Raw genomic sequence first — 21,612 nt, 5'->3', positions numbered from 1 at the left:
GGAAGGATGAAGCTCATTCTGAGGTCAGTCTATTCTAGCAGGTCCATCAATATAAATTAAATCAACCTCAGGGTTGCCCTGACTTGTGCTGGCTGCCAACAGCCTTAGGACTACAGACCGTCAGCTTGATCGGCCAAACATAACTGAATCCTACAAAGTCCCTGTGTTGACTAGTGAGAAGGGGTCGCATAAGGAACAGTAATACCAATTATCTTCCTTTTGGGGATGTATATCAAACCATAGGTAGTTCTTTATAGTAATTTTCAGGGACATTTTTGTATTAGCAATGTTGTGTTTATTAAGGGTAAATCAGAGACTCCGCATAGTTTGCATGGACACTTAACCCATTTGTTTTCACAGTACATGCCACGTTATTGCTCTCAGTTTGAAATATAGTTGTCTTTTGGAAAAAAAGCTCATTTTGCTGTGTAGGGGCTGTCACTGGAGCCTGTGGCCCACCCCTGGGCCTGCCTGCTGGCTAGCATCCTGGAGGACAGTGTCCATTAGTGAGGGAATGGCCTCCTCTAGGGTCGACTCAGCTTGGCCCCCTCCTGGAGCAGCCCCACTCATGCTGGTCCCTTTCTTGTTACTGGTTTTATTGATACTTTGGCCTCCTCTAGTGGAATAGTATCAGAAAAGCTCATGTACAAGAGCAGGTGTGGAAAAACAAAATCAAGGAAGGTCTAAGCAACAGTGGTATGCACTTGCATAAGAATTGATTAGTGGGTCAGTTTTATCTCTAATGATGTGTATCTTCAAACGAAAAAAGAAATAATTCTGCAAGATAGCTGCATTTCTGCAGCAGCTTATTGGAACAGTAACTCTATGTGGTCTGGGCCAATTTTTGTAGTCTTGTACTATGTAGTTGGAAAAAAGAAACCCAAGCATTTTTTGTGATCTTGCATATAGATTGCCAGACAGCTGGGGAGAAAAGGAATTTTAAACATGAGTTTTCTCTATTTTATAGCCACTTAGGAAAAATGCTTTTATGGTTCTTTATATTTTTGTGGTTCCTTGCATTGTAGAAGGGCTATAATAATATGTACCAAGGAGGAGAAAGATCTTTCTGGGACAAACACACAGTAAGCTATTGTCTAGCATGTGTACTGGTGTTGATGGAGATGTCATGTCTCCAGGCTGTCCTGAGATGGTGCAGAATGGGAGCCAGAGCAGCTGGGACTTGGCAATCTTAGAGACTAATTTTTAATCTGGTGACAAGGGTGAGGTTGAGATATGAGTTTGCTGAGAGGCTTATGAAAATCACCCAGTCTAAATGGCATTGCACATCAGAGCTGAGATCTCAGATCAACTCTGAAATGTTCTTATTGTCATTCTGAGTAACTGGGTCATTTGGACAGAATTACTGTTTCTGAGTCACATCTTTAGGAAATAACAGTTGCTTTTACATGCTCAGAGAGTCTTGCCTTTTAACAGTGTTTTGTCATGGTCAAAACTTGAATGAATATATGTCTTCAGTTTAATTTCTGTTCTTATGAAAGTACTTCTGGAAATGCACAATTAAGGGAAGAGTTATTGTGGATGATAATTAAATCATTTATATATACACATATGCACACACTCTTTCTCCTAACACCCCAATACTACTTATGTACATACTCTCCTACAAATTACTGGCTTCCTCTTTTTGCCGTTTTTGTCATCCATTGCTTATCCTCCTTATTGTTCCTAGTGACTGCTGCTGTTGACTTCTTTTACACATACACAACGTCATCTTCTGTTCCAGAAAGCATGTATTGAAGGCTCTTTGGGAGACTAGCAGCACAACAATTAAGTAGTTTTGTTGGCACATTATCTGAAAATTGCTTGTTTTGAGTATCACTACATCTGGTTTTGAAGTCTAGTTTCTTATCTCTTTGGCAAGATAGCAACATCTTCCTGCAATTTTGTGTAGCTTGTGCCGATTTAAGAAACTAGTAGTATCTCATGACATTCTTATTAGGAGATAACTATGGTTCCCCATTACCATGTTGAAAATACATAAAATCCTTTCAAACTTAGCAAGGATATTCAGCATAGAACCTCTGTATTATTTTCATTTGTTTCATAAAACTGAGCCTGATAACTAATATGCCTATTGCCATTTCCTTTTCCAAAGGAGGTTGCACTTAGCTCCAAGAGTAAGCAGATGAAGGGCTATGGCAATGATGGCAGAAAAAGGGCACAGTGGCAGCTGGCTGACATTGCTTCTGCCCTGGAAATCCCCATAAAGCTAATGGTTCAGAAACAGCATGCAGTCCAAATGGCTGCTCTCATCCTGCTCTCATCCTTGTGCTTGGGAATTTCACCATCAACTTGCTTTTCTATGAACTTCTCCATGAGGCTCCATGCTCCAAGTGCTGCCAGCTTTTTTCTTTAATGTTTCTAGTCTGTGTACCTTTCCCAGTTGTGTTCCCCCCTCATGTACCCTGTGGGACCCTTGCAGGACAGTGGCTGTCTCCCCAGCCTTCAAGCCTGGAGATACCTCACACAGCGCCTAGGGCAGCATGACCTGAAGCCTTTTGCCAATCTTCTTAGTTCAAAGGAAGCTTTACAGCTATCAATGAAACGTCTGTGGAAACTGAGCCAGAATACTGTTATTTTGCAGATCTGACTGGATTTGTGTTTTAACCAGTGTGGTGGTTGTTATTCTGACCAAGTAGTGGCCACTTGTTCATGCTTAAAAAGTACAGTGCTTGAAAGTTTTCAGTATGTAGTTATTGTTCATGTTTTTTGCCAAATACCAGTGGTTTTAGCTGTCTGGAATTTCAGGCAGTAAATTTGGAACTTATGGTAGTTTTCAAAAGCAATAGGTAAAGTGCAGCTATTAATCACCCTAAAAGCCTCCCTCTGAAAAACAGAAGCCTGCTTTTTAAAATTCTATTAAAAAAAAAAAAAAAAAAGAGGAATTGTTCTGCCTTTAATCCATTGCAGTTTGAGGTTGTTGAAAGAGTTTTCCAAAATCCTACTGGATGGTCATCAAGTTGGGATCAAAATAATCTGCACTGAAACAATCAAGAAATTGATTAAGATTAGACTTTCTTCTCATCCCCTAGTCTAAAGTTACAGACAGCTCTGTGAGTGTCTGGACAAATGAGGATCAGGGAGGGAGAGAAAGAGAAATGAGAGAATCTGAAAGCAGTGGCTGATGTTTTTGCTTGATGTATTATTTGCTTTAGTATCTCATTAGGTTTTTCTTTACCAGTAAGTAAGTATTGTGCTGAAAATTAGTCAAACTACAAGTTTGACAAGAAAGAAGTGTAACTCTTTATTATGCTTTTGTAAATGGGGCTTCTGTGGCAGTTAATTGTGCTTCTAATGAGAAATAACTATATTTTTCCTACCCAGGATTTCACTCTAAGGTCATTTGAACTTACTATAAGATAAAACAGAATTCAATTGTGTAGTAACATGCTAAAAGTAAATATTCCATTGTTTATGGTGCCTTAGGAGAGTCTAAGTAATTTTGTCCTGTAAAGAGATGTTTAACTTCTGATTTCATCTTAGTAGAAAACTGTTGTGCTATTGAGTAGCCACGAGATGGTAGTATATAGAAATAATAGAGGTAACATGTACCAGGGCTTTAGCAAGAATCAGGAGAAAGTCAGTAGTGATAATGGGATCTGTTTTATAGGTTGTTGCATGTGATTTGAAAAAAACAAGCTGTCATATCCCAAATACAAATTATATAGATTTTCCTAGTGACAGACACTTTGTGTGTGAGTCAGCACGAGGCAGAAAAATGTAGCCAGATACGTCACTTTTCTCACTTTTCAAGTAGAAGAGTATCGAGGAGCATGTCATCTGGGATCAGCTTATGTTTGTTAGTGTGGATGCTTTTTTGTTAAGGTTGTGGAATTGTGATCATAGTTCTGTTGCTTGGTAAACTGACTAAAGAGCAAGTACCAGCTTTCTTCAGGGCCCAGAAAGAGGGATTTACCTATATTTCATCTAGTGACATTGACCAACTTACCTGTTCTGGTTGCTTAGATGTAATATGAAAGCTTGAACTTCAGGGTACAGGCCATCAAAAAACCATCACAGGGACTCATGATAAACCCAGGGAGAAAAACTGAATGTGTTTAAGGACATGAAAGACTTTGCTGGATGTGCCTGTCCTTGGCTGCTGCCAGAATTGGGTTACTGGTGTGGTTGAGCGACTCCAGCTCAGCAATTTTTCATTACTCTCTTTCTTGAGGTTTTGAGGCTGAGTGCTGCAACTTGCACACTAATGAACTGAACTAAATAAAAGTTGTGCAAATGCATAATAGCTAAAAAAAAAAAAAATAAAATATCAGGATACTACTGTGAGCTTATACACATTTTCAGCTCTTTACTTCCAGTTTGTAATTACCTTCCCTGCCCTGTTTCTTTTTGTGAAAAGTATTGCAGGCATCCAGACTGGTCCAGAGAGGTTCATAGGACCTGATCTAGACTTCATGAAAGAGATAGAGGAACTTGCAGAGGGGTTTATTGAGACCACAGAGAAAGCCATGGCTTTAGAAAAGCTATGGGAAGAAAACTCAAAGTTCTCAGGTAAACTGTGATCTTTCTAATAATGAATTGCTTTGTCTGTCAGGTAATGATAACTATCAAATAAAGGAATACTCTTATATTAAAAATAAAATGGAAACCCTAAAATTTTAGCTCATCTGAAAGAAGCCACTTTTATGATTACTATTACTGTGGCCATCATAAAATTATCATGAAAAAAAGCTCATTTTCTAAAACTATACCCTTGTTTTACTACTTGATAGTTGAAAACTGTGAACGGAAAGGTTTCGAGGTAAGGATTAATAATCTGAGTACATAGTTACTTGGTCTAAGATGCATTCAAAAGTAACTTATCAGGATTTAAGTCTTTCTCTCCAGGTTTTTCTGTTGCACTAGAGAGTATAGGGGTGGGAAAAACTCAGTAGCTCACTACTAGGCAAACAATTCAGTCTCACTCTGAAAGGGTGAGACTGGAAACACCAAGGTCTGATGCTCCTGCTCTGTTCCCACCCATGCTGTGCAGTCTTGCTGCTGTAGCAGGTGAGCATTTAAGACCTGCTACTGCCCTGCTATTCTGTCTGAATTTTCAAGCAGAAAGATTTAGGCAAAAGTAATTTTCATGCCTGGCTGTCCGGAAGCTAACGTTCATCTAGTGTTGATGTGATGATTTTGCTTTACTGAAAAGTGAATGGTAAGCAATTTCTTTTAAATTAGGGTTTGGGTTTATTATTTTTCTGATAATAGTAAAGTATTGGAAAGCACAGAAAATCAAGTGGATCGCTATCTTTGTAGGGTATTATTGTTTCACATGCCTTTACTCCTGTAGAAATGCCCTTTATTCACTACTTGCTATTTCTTATAAAACTGATTCTCCTGAAGTTAATAAGGCTTCTCTGTAAAGGAAAATATTTGATTTTACAGGGCTCCATAACATCACCACCTTTCTCAATGTAAGTATTTTTACAATCTGTTTCTAAATTACAGTTCTGGATTTTGAGGCATCTTTATTATAATAGTTAGAAATTTGCATCCTGACAAGTTTTAGTAAACTATCTTAAAAAGAAAATTAGTATGCTGTTGGAAGAAAAAATGATGGCTTGTAAATTTGATGGACGTTCAGTGGTTTCTAGATTACTGGTTTAAACCAGTCTAGGTTGTTAGTAGCTAAAATCCTCAGCTGTTTGAATGCTAGTCATTCATTAGGAGCAATTTAAAAGTGCATCTGCCAGACCCCGTGTAGCTGTATAAAATATTACAGAATGTCTTGCAAGGAACTCTTATCCTAGTGTCTACTTATTATTAATCCTCCTCCCTCAACAACCCAGCACTTAAAAAAGGACTGCAGTGAGACTGGAAAGATGAGGCTCTTGCTTGGATGAGGTTAGTTTGAATTCAGATTTCTGATCCAGTAAATATGGAAAGCAGACTCAATTGGGGGTGAAGGAATACAGATTTGCAAGATGCAGCATAATTATCCCCAGAATATCTTTGGCAGTTTGTGAAATGAATTTAGTATTTGTGATGTCCCTAAAGCATTAGTCTTTCACTCTTGCATTCTCAACAAAAGAGGAAGGCTGAATGGGCACAGTAGTAGATCTCCATTACTATCGTTTTTGTACCTTTCACAGATAGCTGGTTTCACTTTAAAAAATTTTAAAATTAATTTTTTCCATATTTGATTGTAACTGCTACTTCATGAAACCTAGATTTCTAATCTATAACTTGAAATTAGATGGCATTTTTATAGTAACATTTTCAAATTGCTCATGAGATACTTGTTTGAAAGGAGTTGTATCAATATAAATTTAATTTCAGCAATGGAACATAGAATAGAAATAATGTATTAACATTAGGAAAATACTTAGATGAATGTAGTTTATCATAATTATAACAGGGCTTGTATACATAAGCCTCTTTTTGTATAAACCCTGCTCATGTTATCATTACCCAAAAGTGCCCTAGTGAAACATTAATTTAGGGAAACAAAGACTGAATAAAACCCAAGTGTGACAGATGCTATATTTTGCACAGGCATCTGATAGTGTAGTCTTATAAAGAGGTGATTTTACCCCAGTCTGTTCATCTTTAAAGAGCCATTCTTACCAATTATTATTTGACACCCCCTGCAAGGAACTTTGAGGCATATACGGCATATCCCTGGCAGTCCCCTGGTCTTTAGACTTAGAAATTCATTACAGGGCCAAAGAGCTCCTTTGTGCTTGAGATCTCAAAGATAATCCTTCTCTTTGGAAAAGAGTTACGCTTCTGAGCGGGAAGATTGCTCAGCTTTTCTCCCAGCTCCATTATCCATTACATCAGAAAAAGACATCTGAAACAAAGCTGCCATAAGTTCAAAGTACCAACAGAATGATGTGGTAAATTACCAAAGCTAGAGGTACATTTCCACTTGAAAAAAAAAATAAATTTTAAATGGTTTAAAATTCAAGAGGGGAAGGGCAGGGGTGGGGGGAGTAACAGGCACTTGCTTTTTTTTTCTGTTTCTTTTCTGTTAATGGAAGAGTTGCATGTAAATGTGTTTTCTTCACATAAAGATGGATTTGAATGAAGCAGAGGAAATGATTTCTAGAGCAGAAAACCTGTACAAGCAACCATATTTATGGAACCTTCTGCATTCACTCCCTCACCTTGAATTGAACAGCTTTTATACAGAAGATGAGTTAGCTGCTGTAACAGAGTTTCTAAAAGCTATTCAAAAGTAAGTTCTTTTTCATTCTTGAAAGTGCTTTGTTTTAATATTTTACATGCAATTCTTGTTCTTCTTACTGACTAATAAAATAAGCATCCTTATCAGTGTAAAGAGGATGACATTTTCTTCTGTTTACCAGATTCTGCTTTTATAGAAGTGTGGTAAGGGTTTTTGCACATTCTGATTCCTTTATAATTGTATTTTTTTGTGTCTCAAACTCAGCAGAGACTCCCTAGGAGTCTTCAAGAAGTATCTTCATGTTAGCAATGCCTGAAATTAGCCCATCACATAATATGGCTTTAAATATTGTAACATGCTTTGGGAGTCTTTCAAAGACAGATTATTTACAAAAGAATATAAAAAAAAAATATTTCGGATTCTTATTAACTTAATATGTATGTACCACTTGGTCAATATCAGGAAAATGCCTTCATTTTTTTTCTCAAGCCTCTTGCTATCCAAATAGCTTTGGCTGTTCTCCTTCAAGAAATGAAGCAGTAAGAAAAAACGTACAGAGACTATCTGAATGTGAAGGTTTTCTGCCTCAGGCACAGGACAGTTGGATCCAGAGGAAGGCATGGTGTCAAAAGCACAGACTGACAAGTATCTACAGAAATTTTCAGGAAAATATGGAAATTATTAGGAAAAAGTCAGAAATGTATTTGCTAGAGTAGGTAGTTGGTTGTAATAGATTGATAGGTAAATTGTCACTGTTAGTCAATCTACATATTTATAAGGTTAGAGGAGGCCACTGAACCTGGCTGCCTGTGCAAGACTGCATCAACTTCACCAGCCTTACTGCATAGGGAGGCAGGGGTCCAAAGACTTTGAATGGGAAATTACTGCGCTGATTCTGTCACCCTTTAGCATCCCACTGTCTTTTTCCTAATAAAAAAAGATATAAAGGATATGATGACATATTTTTTTTTTAAATTGGGAAATAAATCTCTTTTACAATATGTGGGCTGCAACTGTGTTGGGGCTTAATCCCCCTGCCTATGCATGAGTCATGTGTAACCTTATTCCAGCTTGTTCTCTGAACTATTAGCATGCAAAGATGTATTAGCTGTGCTTGTGGTGCTTATATCCCAAAAGCAGAAGTCTTTTCTGAAAGGTTCTGAGTGTTTGTCAGGTAAAAGAGGAACTTGATCATAAGTTTATGATTATTGCTGTATTCTTCAGCAGCAATAAGCAAAAATAGCAGTAACCACTGGCTACTGTGCTAGGTCAAGTTACTAATCTGTTAATATAATCTCAGCAATGATTTCTCTACTCTGAGCCTATAGACATGGGTGGAGTGAGAAGGGGACAAAAGTGGAGAATGTTCATGCTTAATGGTGTTTGTCTTCTCATGGAACTGTTCTGCATGCTGAGACCCTGCTTTCCAGGAAGTGGCTGGGCATCTGCCTGTTGATGGGAAGCAGTAAATAAAGTTCTTGTTTTGCTTTGCTTTTGCTTCAACTATTAAGCTGTCTTTCTTTTGATGCATGAGTTTTCTTACCTTATTTTTATTTTTTTCTTCCTGTCCTGTGGTAGAAGGGAGTGAATGAGCAGCTGTCTAAGTGCTTGGCTGACAGCTTGGGTCAACCCTCAAGTGATTAGTAAAAGGAGACTTGGGTTTGGGTTTTTTCTAGGACTTCAATGTCCTTCAATGACCAAATTTGCCACAATTACTGCAATTTGGAAAGACAGCCACAAAACCCAATGCTTACTCTTGACTAGCTTCATAATACTAACATACATTGAGGTCCTATCTTGGGCAGAATTTAGTCAGCAGAAAGGTTCCTAAATTTACAACTTCCCCCACTTCCTGGACTGTGACATGTTTGTTGTGTCTTCCAGAGGTACTTAATAGAGACTTTTCACACCCACTTGGCAAAATTAAATAGTGCTTTTCTCCTCTTCTTCTCACATACGTTGGAAACTGCTGATCCACTCTAACAAAACTGGATTATTTGCATAGTAACAAAGGAATACTCTATAGGAAATCACTGGTAAATTTGACACAAACCTTTAGTAGTAAATTATAGCTACACTAACAAAGAAGTTTGTTTCACAGCTGATGTGACTGAGACTTATAAGAAATTCAATAGATATAGATACATTTTTAACAATGCATTCTGTAATATGTTTTTTTTAATTTCAGAGTAAGTGTTCTGTTGCTTCAAAGTTGCTTTTTTTCTTTGCAGATTCTGTAGAAATAAAATGTGTTCTGTGTTCATCCTGCCTTCTTGTGGGGTTAATGATTGTGTTTTTGCTCTCATTTTTGCTGTCAATTTTAACTCTTTTTCTTTCCCTTTTTATTTTTTTGTGTGTGTGGTGTTTTGATTTTTCTTTTTTTTTTTTTTTTTTTTTTAAGAGGACATTGGTCCTCTTAGGAGACATTTCCTTAATGAAAATTGAGTGAAACTCTAACTATAAAATCTCAATTTATGGGTATTTTTTTTTCATGAAAAGTCTAATTTGACAAAAACATCAGTTTTTCAATAATAAAAAAAAGTATTTTAATATTCAATTGCTTGAACATCATCTTTTTCCTCCAAGCCCTTTCAGGTTATTTGGGTGTATAGAGAACTTGAGTTTTGTTTTATCCTTCACTTCCAGTACCTTAGCATCATTGAAGGATTTAGCTATGATGTCATTGGGCCAAAGTTTCTATGAAGTGGTGAAAACAGCACTGAATTTAACTGCTGCAACAGTACAGGATAGGAGCTTAACAGGTAAGAAATTTGCTTCATATACTGCTTGTTAGAAGTAACTGTCCAAGCTTCTGTTAAGTTCCTGAAGTACAAGGTCTAACAATTGAACTATATTGCTGTAGTGCTAACCCATTTCTTTATTGATCTGTCTTTTAAATACTAATAACTGAAGTGCATCAAACTCTGGCAACTATTTGCTAAATAAAACATGTTGGTCTTATATATTCAGTTTAGAATGATCTTCCAGTGGTGAATTTTGGAAAGAGATTAAATCACTACAAAAGACAATTTCTTCCATTTGATAGAAGGATAGCCTCTTGGTTTGGACATGTGTGTAAAGCATTATGGCTGTTTTTCTTTAAGCTTCATTCTTCTGTTGTTACAAATTCTGCTCTCACCTGAAGGGCTATGTTTCCCCATCTTCTTACAGGAGGTGAGTTTAATTAGAGAAGGTAGGCTGGCCCCAGGACAGCTCCTCAAGAAAAGTTCAGGAACAAGTTTCATTGGCAAACTGCCTGGTAGCACGTGGTGAGATTCTAGGTGCGGCTGTCTGCTCTTCATGTAAGGTCAGGCTAAGAATTATATGCAGTCTAAATCCCACTTCACCTGTCAAAACAAAGACTGAAGTGGTACAAAGGTGGTTATGCTGGAGCCCTTGCAAAGAGGGTGAACTTGAAATCCCTGGGTCTTCTGATATACTTCTGGTGTGCTCTCTCAGCATTGATCCATATCCAGCCCCCCCCCCACATTTTCATGACTATGTGCAGAAGTAGATGCACAGTTTAGAATGGCACCCTGCTCAGTCTGCAGGCAATCACTGTACAGGGGCATCTCTCCATTACCATATCAACTGTCAGATTAACAGGCCTTGCCATAATACTAATGCACTCATGGATTTTATCCTAGTGAAACTGGTGTTCAGGTACACACTGCCCTTTTTTTTTTTTTTTTCTCCTTCAGGAAGAACATGGTACTTGGATGTCATCAGGTATGAATTATCAAGAAACAACATGAACAAAAAGCAGGAATGATGTAAACAGAAGGTTTTCTTTCTTTCAGGTTTTCACTATAATCTTTCTCTCTGGAATATTTTGTGGAATCCACATGCAGTAAGAACAGAACTTGAATCCAGGTTTGGTGTTGATGATCTTCACATTGAGAAGTTGCTAAGTTATACAGCACAATTAAGAAAGGTAAATCACTTGGAAGTTTCAGTGTCTCTCTCTTTCATCTTTGTTTTTGTTTGTACTCTGAAGGGATTTTTTTCACGCCTTACAGAAGCTATAGTCATATCTTAGACTCAGGAGATAGCTACAACACTGCTAAATACTCTGGGTTCTCTCCCACCAAAATAGAAATGTATTTAGCTTCAACTGAAATTTCTGCACATGAAGATACTGATAGGTGTAGTTATGTACATTAATGAATTTGTGCTTCTATGAAGCATAAAGGCATTCTATGAAGGCAAAGTCCCGAGTTTATTATCTAATCTTGTAGAGAATGCTGGGGTTTGCTCCACCGTGCTTTTAAACTAATTCCTAGACTTGAAGCTGCCTGGATTAATTTGGTAGGCAGCATTTTTCATCTGGTTTGTTGGACAAAGAATGCCTGTGTCTTCTGTGTGTAAATTAAGGCACATCAGGAGTCCTTCCTTCTCAGTTGTGCAGTCTCGATACCAATATACTTGACTGATGAGTTTCTCAGTGGGACTATTCAAATATACCAGTGATGTGTCAAATTTTGAAGAAAATCTCTTTTCCCAGAGAGGGCTTTCTAACCTATCTTCTAGATCAAAGTGACCTGTTGTGATGGTTTGACTGCAAAAAACTTGAAACGTGTTTAGAATTTCAACTGAAGTCCACAGTTTTTGAATTGAACATGTTGGTATTTATCTGAAATCTGTTTGTTCTTTGCCAGGTACAGTCTGGAGTTGTACTCCAGAAGAGCTCACTATAAAAACAGCTGATTTACACAAAGGCATAAATTATTAAAAAATCCTTTACTTTTGAATGGCCTTTTAATGAAATATCAATGGTGTCCAGTTTGATCAACTGAACGGAATTTGACTGCAGCCTGGTAGATATGGTTGGCTGCGTACTCCAAGGCAACTCACTCGCTAGCTATTTAAGCTAATATCTTGATGTCGTGTGCCTGTGTTAGGGCATTGAAGACCCTCAGAAAGTATGAAGGGAAATATGGAAACCTAAACACTGTCTGTTCTGAGCACTTTAATTCTGTATCTAATGCGTCAGGTAGTTTGGAGTCAAAACTTTTAATAAATTTTCTAGTCACAGTCAAAAGGAGTTAGGATGTAAAGTGTCTTAAAAAGTCATTAACAGGAAGAGTTAAAATGAGCTAAATTATTTTTGTATACTTTAATAATATTTATATGATTGGGAATAATAAATCTTTCAACGCAAAATTTAGAAGTCAGGCTGTGAGGAAAAAATTCTGGCCTCTTGGCCACACTGCTGAAACCTGCCAACTTTAATTTAAAGCTAGTCTGCTGCATGCAGTCATTGGTTGAAATGTATCACTGCTGAGCGCTTTCTACATCCGTAATTTTTATACTAGTGAAGTTACTTTGATATAGTTATTCTAGTATAGGGGTACTGTATCATTGTCAAGTTTGTTCAGCATCAGCCTGCAAATGACTCTAGAAGTAGTAACACTGGTTTAGCTACATGGTGGAAATTTTGTGCATGTACTAGTCTCATCATTCTGCCAGGTCTATGAGAACCCTAATGGGCCACTGGTGTTTTATACAGCACTCCGCATGTGGAATACTTTGAAATATGTGCCCCAGAATATGAGGCTGGATTAAGTGGCTTTTTTTCTCACTGAAGGAAGCTATATTCTTTTTTTCACCAGATAAGTAAGTTGATAGCAGAGATAACACTCAGCAACTATCTCGAGATACTCATCAATTTCTTCTATCCCTGCCAGATTCCCACAGGAGAGACACTGGAGCAGTTTGTGTGCTCTGCTCTGTCCAGAGTGCCTGAAGATGAAGCAAACAAAGAGAATAATGAAGACGACTGTATTTCTGCATGGCATGAGGCCAAAATATATCTTGTTCATGCTGTCAGCAAGCTCAGACTCTATGCACAGGTACACTTTAATAAATTAATAGATCAGATTCCTAATTTTTGCTTGTAGGTTGTCAACAGTAACTCAGTATAAAGATCTGACTTATCTATTAAATAACTATTAAATCTATTTAATCTATTAATTTTCAAGTAATTAAGTAAATATTAATTAATCTATTAAATATTAAGTTTCGTGAAGTTTTCATCTTGCTAATAAGAAAAAATAATCCATAGGAAGAATCGTTACAGTGGAAGTCTAATCTATTATCATGTGTCTACTTAATAAGATTTTGTCATTACCTCAAATACAGATTCGAAATCTAATAGGGAATATAGTGAATTATACTTTGATGCAGAGGCCTGACAGAAGGAAGACCCATTTACTGTCCCACTTGAGCCTGAATTAAGGGCAAAACTGAAAGCAAACTACTGGCCTCCACTGATGTGTTGTACAATTAATTTCTTTTTACTTTCCCTTCACTATCTCTGACAATAGTAGCTGAAACACATTGCAGGGGATGAGAGTAAATCTCATGTATAGCATCTTAAAATTCTGCTCTGGCAGAGCAACTTGGCATGCAGTCTCTATGACGACATATGTATAGTTCACGGAGACAAAGATAAACCATTCCAATGTTTTTGAAGGAAAACACCCAGCTGCCTTAATGCTGGTGTTTGTTTTTTCACTGAAGTATGAGATTTTTTTTAATAAAACAATAAAAGTTGTGTATCAAGCTGCTGTGGAGATGTTTGCAATATCTGGAGAAAGCATGCAGAGCTTACTGTGTGTTTCCTCAAAAACGTATCCTTTGATTTCTCTCTTGATAAAGGTTTCATTGATGTATGACTCAAAATAATAATTTGATTGCCAAATCTAATACACTAATTTCTATCGTAGCTGTAGAAAAATCTAGTAATAATTTCAGCTATGATTTTAAAACTCTTCATGAAAGCTGACATCCTTATTATGGCAACTTGAAGTACTGTAAGCAGCTGGCCACTGGCAATTCCCTTGGTGAACAGAACATCCCTTAGAGTAAAATTCTGTTATAACCACTTGGTATTAAATAAATTAATGGTGGAAAAAGGAGAGTAGTCGGTAGGTTTGGCCAGGCCTTGGTATGTCTTATTTATTCCAGGCTACACAATGGGAGCATGCAGGCTTATTTTCCATCTCTTTATGTAATGGGACACCAAAAATGTTGAAGCTGCTGCCTTCTATTGTCTTGTTAGTGTAGGCAGAAGCCCTATAAGGGAAAGCAAGCTTTTGACTGGAGGACTTTTTTTGACCTCAGGCCATTTTTTTTACCCTTGCTGGGTCTTTGGGCAGGGACAGCACAACATAGGTTGTTAGTTCTCTATATGATGTAGCATGTTATATAGCCAACTTGCAGGTCAGTCGAAACTATTGAAAAATCAACCTTTGTGAGGCCAGTAATTTCAGAGTCTAGACACATCGTTAGGGAGACATTTTACTATCGTTATTAATTGTGTGTGTTTGGTTTTGGTTTTTTTTTAGACATGCAAATTCTGTGTATTTATTTTCTAAATAATAAAGCTTTGTTTTTCTAACAAGGCGCATTCTGTTTTGCATTCATTCTTCTAGGTATTTGAGCAATGGTTCAGCAGCAACAGGCTCTCTCAGAAACTCTTTTTGGAACTTGAAAGACTGATAGATGATTTAATGTCTCAGTTTCTAGATGACGGGAAAGTCAGGAAACTTTTTGCAGAGATAAGTACCCTGATCCAGCAATGGAGTGAGAAATCAGATGCGTACTTTTCAGAAGGATATACTGCATCTCATAATCTGTAAGTTATACTAATCTTTCTGCAACTTGTCTTATGAAATTCAGATCAACTGAATATTTATTTTCACATTACGCTTCACTGATTTCTCATTTATAAATGATTTGAAAGATCCTACACAGGACTCAAGTTGTAGACACAGGGAGTTAATGTTTGTCAGAGGCTCATGAGAAGACTGTGGTAGAGCATGGGAACTGACACTTCTCTCTTTCAAACTGCACATTGGAAGATTTATATCCCTTCTGGGAGTTATAACGTTGGCCTCAATTTAGCATTTGTATGGCTATATATTTGTAATAACTCTACTTGTTCATATCAAAGCCTGTTCCTCATTGGAGGAGAGATGATTTATGCTATACAAATCAACATCTGAGGATTAATCTGAAAGATACAATCCACTATCTACTGTTAAGAGAGAGACTGCAGTCAAATTGTTCAGTAATTTAGTAGTACATTTTGGAATTTGGTTCTTTTTTTATACAAGAAAACTGCTATACAGCTGCTGTTGTAAGAAACTACAAAGTAGATGATATAGTGACTGCACAACAAAAAAAAAAATCCCATAGTTTTTTAGCAACTTTACCTTTTTGTTTGTCGTACACAATGCTACTGTGCTCCACATCTTTTGCTTGCAGAATCCTGCATCTGGAGAGAATGCAGTCTGTACTTCAGGATGTACCTCAATGGCCTGTTTCGAAGAGATTGCTTCTGGTAAATGGAGCCATAAGGAATGTAATAGCACAGTATTTATACTTCACTGAAGGTAAAGCTGCATGACGGTTACTTGTTACTATCACTCAAATGACTTCCACAGAATAACATGTGAAATTGATAACATTCTACCTCTAGGAAGGCATTTAGGCTCTGTAATACATGTCACACTTAAATATTTACAGCAGGTTTTGAATTTCTAAAATTTCATTTCCCTAAATGATGATAGAACACATTATACCTGCTTTCACTTCTCATATCAGGAATAAAAAATTTTCTTAAACATCTTATACGATGTATGCTGCTGTGGCAGTTGTTTAAGGATCTAACTCAAGAAAAAGAGCCTGTTTAATAAAAATCAGAATTATCAATGCCTGAGAAATTTCTGATGCCATCAGTCATAGAATCATAGAATGTTTGGGGTTGGAAGGACATTAAAGATCTAGTTCCAAACCCCTGCCATGGACAACTTCTGCTAGACCAGGTTGCTCGAAGTCCCATCCAACCTGGCCTTAGACTGGGGGCCCCAGAGCTGGACCCCAGTTTGGGGTTTCACCAGAGTGGGGTAAAGGGAAAGAATCACCTCCCTTGGCCTGCTGGTCACGCTTCTTTTGATGCAGCCCAGGATATGGTTGATTTCTGGGCTGCTAGCGCACACTGCCAGCTCATGTTGAGCTTTTCATCAACCATCACCCCCAAGTCCTCCTCCTCAGGGTTGCTCTGAATCCAGTCTGCCCAGCCTGTGTTTGTGCTTGGGATTACCCTGACCCAGGTGCAGGACCTCATGCTTGACCTTGTTGAACTTCCTGAGGTTGGCATTGACCCATCTCTCAAGTCTGTCAATGTCCCTCTGGATGGCATCCCTTCCCTCCAGTGTGTCGACTGCAGCACACAGCATGGTGTCATCAACAAACTTTGCTGAGGGTGTACTCGATCCCGCTGTCCATGTCTCCTACAAAGATGTTAAACAATGCTGGTCCTAATACTAACCCCTAAGGAATGTCACTCCTCACTGGTGGCACTTGGTTGTCAAGCCATTGATCACAACTTTTTGAGTGTTGACTATCCAGCCAGTCATATAAGTGTGAACAAGAAGTCTTGGTTTTAGATTTAGATGTAGCTTGGCTTTTCTGTCTGGTCATTGCAACTGAAGCAAAATGGCCACCTTACAGACTGAAGCGCATTACTGCCTAGGGGTATTGGACTCATTACGGGAAGCAGGGAAAGAGTAGTTTGGGGTTGCACAAGACGGTATGGGAGGTTTGGAAGGGGAACTAAAAGTGGGGAGAGGAAATTATTTAGGTGGTTTGGGGAGGAACCAGGATGGGAAAATAGCAATAAGGTGACAAAAGAGGGTTTTCTCATAATAAACAGGCTGCTCACCTGGCCATGCCCCTGACCTTTGTAGGCTATCCTGCTTTCTCTCTAAACTGCATTTCTAATTCTTTTCGTGAATGAGGACACTCTATTCTGGGCTCATATGCCCAGGTGCCAGCAACTGTGGAGGGAGACTGGGAGCCAGGGGCATCTTCTGGGCAGACTGGTGGTCTGAGCCCAGCTGCTAGGGGGCATCCACACTGTGTGTGTATATATATGTACATACATATATCTCTAGCAGACCTTCATCCTGGTCAACCAGGGACATTAACAGGATGAGGCCTTTGGTGTTTGTTGTGCATGCAAGTGGTGCATGTGTTGGTCTGTGTCGATCTGTGTGGCTGGCCATGTGCATTTACTGTGCATGTGTTGGCTTGTGTGCCTCCCAGACTTGCTACTCATTGGACCTGGGGGCATGGAGCTGCGTCAGCTTGACCTTTGTAGGGCTACTGGATTTGGCAACTTAGTAACATGACCTGGTAACATTTCTATGGTTGTCCTTTATTTGAGAAGGGAGAGATTAGTTTTGCCTGGGAGCTTAAGGAATTAGATGACCTTTCTGTACTCCAGAAATTTTTTCTGGGTAAATCAATGGTTACATGTGGGAAGAGTTTATTTACAGCATTCATAGGTAGAAGCCCACACAGGACCTCCTTTCTTTTCCTGGAAATCATGAAAGATCACTGAAGTCATTTGAGCCACTCTGATAGAACTCTGAAAGGGGATAGGATTGTGCTTTTGCTGGTGTAAGGAGGCTTTTCTTCCTGCCTTGTCTTCATGAGCCTTTTTCAGTGGCAGTGCAGGGGGGGAGCTGTCTTTGCTCCTCAGAAGTGCAGAGTGCCACTGTGTACATCTTTTGTGCAAAATGGAGTGCTCTGGGCAGGGATGTCATCTAAACAAAGTGGGAACTTTATGCCGCTCTAACTGCTGTATTTTTGAACCCTATCATGCGCAGTTTTCTTTTCACATAAGGATGTTTCCTACTGTAATGTCCCAAAATTACTCTGTGGGTTAAATATTTTCTTTATGGGGTGTGTGGGAAAAATGTCTTACAGATGCTTTACATAGCCTGGAAAAGCTGATTCCCTTTGCCCAGAGAGGTGGATTCATTCATCTTGACATCAGAAAGCTCTTTGTGGAGCTAAAACAGGTATGCTGTTATTTGATGTTTGCATGTTAATTCGCATAAAGCTCCAGAGGCTTATTTTGGGGGATCAAAAGTACTTGTTAAGTATTTAACTTTTTATTCCTCAGCATTTTGGTTCAACTTTACTTTGTACCTTTTTATCTTTTGACATTTCATTGTGAGAATTAGTATGGAGTATGAATTAAATCTGTTCCTTCATCTTGAATTCATTTTTAAAATGACAGTATATTAATTAAATTTTAGATGTTGATGAGCAGTGCTTCCTATGTTTGCAATGACCTGCTTACAATGTTTGAGAAGACCCTAAGACTTCCGCAGGGCTCGGATGGCATTGACATTTTAGCAATATACATGTGCCCTGGCAATGGCTCAGAGGTGACCTTTAAGCTAAGTAACCAGCTCCAGTCACTAAAAGAATCTGTAAGTATTTCTGAAATTTTTTTTGTGTTTAAAGCTTGCAGTGCCTTACTTATAATACTACTATAAAATGAAACAAATTAGCAGAGGTTGTAGCTTACTACTTCCTGTTTGATGATAATAAGTAGATGGGTAACTGGTCATTTAAACTGATCAAAATGTGCTTGGGGGCAAGGCACAAGTGGTCCTGGTAAGTGTCTTGAGTGGATGTGACATTTTAGACCTGCTAAGTAGCTGTGGCTTTCACTAAAAAACAATAGAAGGTTTGAAAGACTGCTCATTTAATCCATTTTACATTGGATTTCAATATCATTAACATTACAAATATAAGAAACAGGACCAAAGGTGAGTTTCCCTTTTACTGGTTTCAAATATTGCTTTCTTTACTGTGAAAGGTCCTGCTTCTGCAGAAAGTAACCCAGGGACAACAGAGCCTACCAGATCCAATAATGGATGACTATTTGGGATGGCAAGAAATAAAAGAACAGCTAACCAAAAATTATGCTCATTACTGTGAAATTAATCAATTGCTGAGCACAGAAGCACCATCTGAGGAGGATGTCCATTTCAGCTCTTGTCAGGAACAGCTGCTCTTCTCACTGTATGTATCTTGTGTACCTTTTAATACATACAGATTCTGATTGGTACCAGCCTGGAATAAGGTATTATAGCCAGTAACTGAATAGATAAATGCACCCTGCTTTTTGTTTTTGATTGCCACCCAGTGTTAACAATTCCCAATAAGCACAAACAGGAAGGTAGAGGATGATTTTTTTAATTTTTTTTTTTTTTTTTAGTAGCAGCAGTAGTATTGGGGTGTAGTAGGGGCGGAAATAGGCTGAGGATAGGCAGGTATCTAGGATTCTAAAAATCTACTCTTCCTTTTTGTCTTCTCACATCCACATATTTTCTGCTACTTCTCAGTCTGCTTCCTGGTATATATCTCTCTGGTACTGTGCTGCTCAGGATGCTTGGCAGCTGGGATCTGAAAGACTCCTGGGAGATGAAGGGAAATATCAAAAAGAGGGTAGTTAGAAAAGAACACTAGGAGGGGTATCGCAGCTTCAAGTAGCTTTCTCAATACATCAAGTGGTCACTGTTCCTCTATTTTGGCAGAAAATCCATTCATCTTTGTATTAAGTTGATTGTCATTTGCAGTGATTCAGTAATTCTACTGATTTGAAGTTTTAATGGTGTTAAATCAGACTATATTAGAGACAAATCCCTACATCAATAAAGTACTTTAAAATTAGGTAGTGTTTTACTATTCTTGCTTGGCAATGTAAAGCATGAGAATAATACATTTAATGTGAAGTTGCATTTATGTTGGACACATGTTATATGTCACAAATTTAAACATGTATAGAAGACAAATATCTACATTTCTTCTGTGTATGAGATACTTGACAGAAAAGTTTTCTATTAAAGCAGTAAAACTATTAGCTCTAATCATTCAAGAATCTGTCAGAATTTCCACAAGCTACTTTGGTAGCAGGGATTAAATCCACAGATACTAATAACATCCTAGACGTTAGAAAATTGTTGTAATTTTTCTTGACTCTTGCTGTTGGTCAATAGCTGGTCACCTTCTCTCCCTCTCCCTGTTACTAGAAGACTACAAAATCACCAGGAGGACTAGTTTTACATTCCTCTTTGGACCATCAAAACCACTGACAGAGCTCAAAGGTCCCTGGGAATAGATGCTTGTGTTTAAGTAACATTGAAGAGCAAGAAAAACTCAGTGCTATTTTTATGTTTTGTGGTTGTGTTGTTTGACTGATTGGTTTTTGGGTTTTGGTTTTTTTTTTTGAGCCAGACAATTTTGTTGGGGATTTCTTAAAAAGCTTTTAGGATTTTTTTTTTTTTTTTTTTTTTTTTTTTTCTGCTTACAAACCCGTTTGGTAAAGTCTAGTTGTGCTTAGAATGATGTAATACCTATGCTGTTGATCTCTTTAGCAAAGGACTCTGCTATTAGACTGCCTGCTTGAGTTCTCACTTGAGTTCTTCCCTAAGTTATTAGGACTGTCTATACTGTACACACAAAGTAGCAATAGGATTTAGCTAGAGATTTTGGAGAGAAACAGCATGTGTTCACAAGGTAATTTGACTTTGAAAGAAATCACTAGTTTAATAATGGCACCTTCGTTTTTGTGTCATTTCAGAATTAATAATACACTTGAAGAAATTTTGTTTGCTTTTGAAGGTAACCCATACTGGAAGGATTTAACAACTTTTGCCAGTTGGATGTGCAAGGTAGCTCAATATATGAATGAAGAAGCAGCAGGCACCAAGGGAGGTCAGTCAGGTGAGGAAAGAGCTACTGCACATCAGGCTTTATTCTGATGGTTCCCTGTCTGTTTTAGGGTATGCTATTCCTCAGAAAGGGGAAAGATGATGATTTTTATATTTGTAAGTCTGTTTGTGTTTCCATCAATCTTAGGATTCACCAGCTCACTGAATCATTAGCAAGGAAATCTTCTAATATACAGAGCTTGACTCTGGTAAATAACTGTGATTTTAGGGCCAGCCAGAAAATGCATTTATTGTCCATTTCTATTGGGAAAATTCCAACTCTTTGAACCTGGCTGGAGTGTCTACTTTTTATGACCTGTCTCTTGATGTTAAAATTTTTATTTTCTCTGCAGATGGGCTAGAAGCATCTCTATGTTCTAGACAAAAGCTCAGTTTGGAGACCATCCTAGGTCATTATTTAGCATTTCTGCAAAACCTACCAGATTATTCTTCATTTATTTCCTGGGCACGGTAAGGTTCAGCTGATCAATTTAATTTCTTTATTTAACCATTTTCCAGACATCCTTTATCCCATCTCCACTTTGGGCTTTTGTAATTGTTGAACATAGTTATCCTGCCTCTTTTCACCAAATGACTGGTAGTTTTCAGTGTTACTGGGAAGAAATAGAATCCTACAAAGAAAGTTATGATTTTGTGGCTGTCATTCAAAAGCATTAAAAAAACCATCTTTGGTGTGCTATCAATAGTAACCAATGTGGTGGACTCCTGACAGTTCTAATGTAGTGTAACAAGGCCTTCTTGTCACTAAGTTATTTGCGTTATAGTCCTGCTAATGTCTAGATGAACAGTGAAACCAGAGCCATTTAATCATCACTGATAAACAGAAGAAATAAAATATCCCCAGTGGAACAACTT

General features: G+C 38.0%; 1 protein-coding gene and 1 long non-coding RNA gene across 14 annotated transcripts in view; one reads left to right on the top strand and one right to left on the bottom strand.

Moving 5' to 3' along the window:
* ABCA13 (ATP binding cassette subfamily A member 13) overlaps nt 1-21,612 on the top strand; it is a 181,185-nt gene that overhangs the window by 8,274 nt on the left and 151,299 nt on the right. For 11 of the 13 annotated variants that reach the window (XR_003990398.1, XR_003990404.1, XM_030478114.1 and 8 more), the window contains exons 4-16: nt 4,382-4,533; nt 5,413-5,441; nt 7,044-7,207; nt 9,803-9,918; nt 10,957-11,090; nt 12,844-13,008; nt 14,593-14,795; nt 15,428-15,555; nt 17,936-18,030; nt 18,271-18,447; nt 18,840-19,045; nt 20,607-20,749; nt 21,090-21,207. Coding sequence is in view for 11 of the 13 variants with exons in the window: in XM_030478114.1 (XP_030333974.1) it covers nt 4,382-4,533; nt 5,413-5,441; nt 7,044-7,207; nt 9,803-9,918; nt 10,957-11,090; nt 12,844-13,008; nt 14,593-14,795; nt 15,428-15,555; nt 17,936-18,030; nt 18,271-18,447; nt 18,840-19,045; nt 20,607-20,749; nt 21,090-21,207 (1,830 nt within the window). In the remaining 2 variants the exon portion in view is untranslated. Of the gene's footprint in view, nt 1-4,381; nt 4,534-5,024; nt 5,183-5,412; nt 5,442-7,043; nt 7,208-9,802; nt 9,919-10,956; nt 11,091-12,843; nt 13,009-14,592; nt 14,796-15,427; nt 15,556-17,935; nt 18,031-18,270; nt 18,448-18,839; nt 19,107-20,606; nt 20,750-21,089; nt 21,208-21,612 lie in introns of those variants that run through there. The other 2 variants (XM_030478128.1, XM_030478152.1) reach the window with 2 other exon arrangements.
* On the bottom strand, nt 13,409-16,517 carry LOC115604792. The gene is made up of 3 exons (XR_003990413.1): nt 16,434-16,517; nt 15,282-15,283; nt 13,409-13,420 (listed from the first exon to the last, which is right to left on the bottom strand). It is a non-coding gene; the product is annotated as an uncharacterized LOC115604792 (long non-coding RNA).

Source organism: Strigops habroptila, chromosome 1 (assembly GCF_004027225.2).
Source record: "Strigops habroptila isolate Jane chromosome 1, bStrHab1.2.pri, whole genome shotgun sequence".
In the NCBI taxonomy this organism is placed as follows: Eukaryota; Metazoa; Chordata; class Aves; order Psittaciformes; family Psittacidae; genus Strigops; species Strigops habroptila.
Note: the sequence above shows the minus strand (reverse complement) of the source record. Positions and strands in the feature narration are given on the sequence as shown.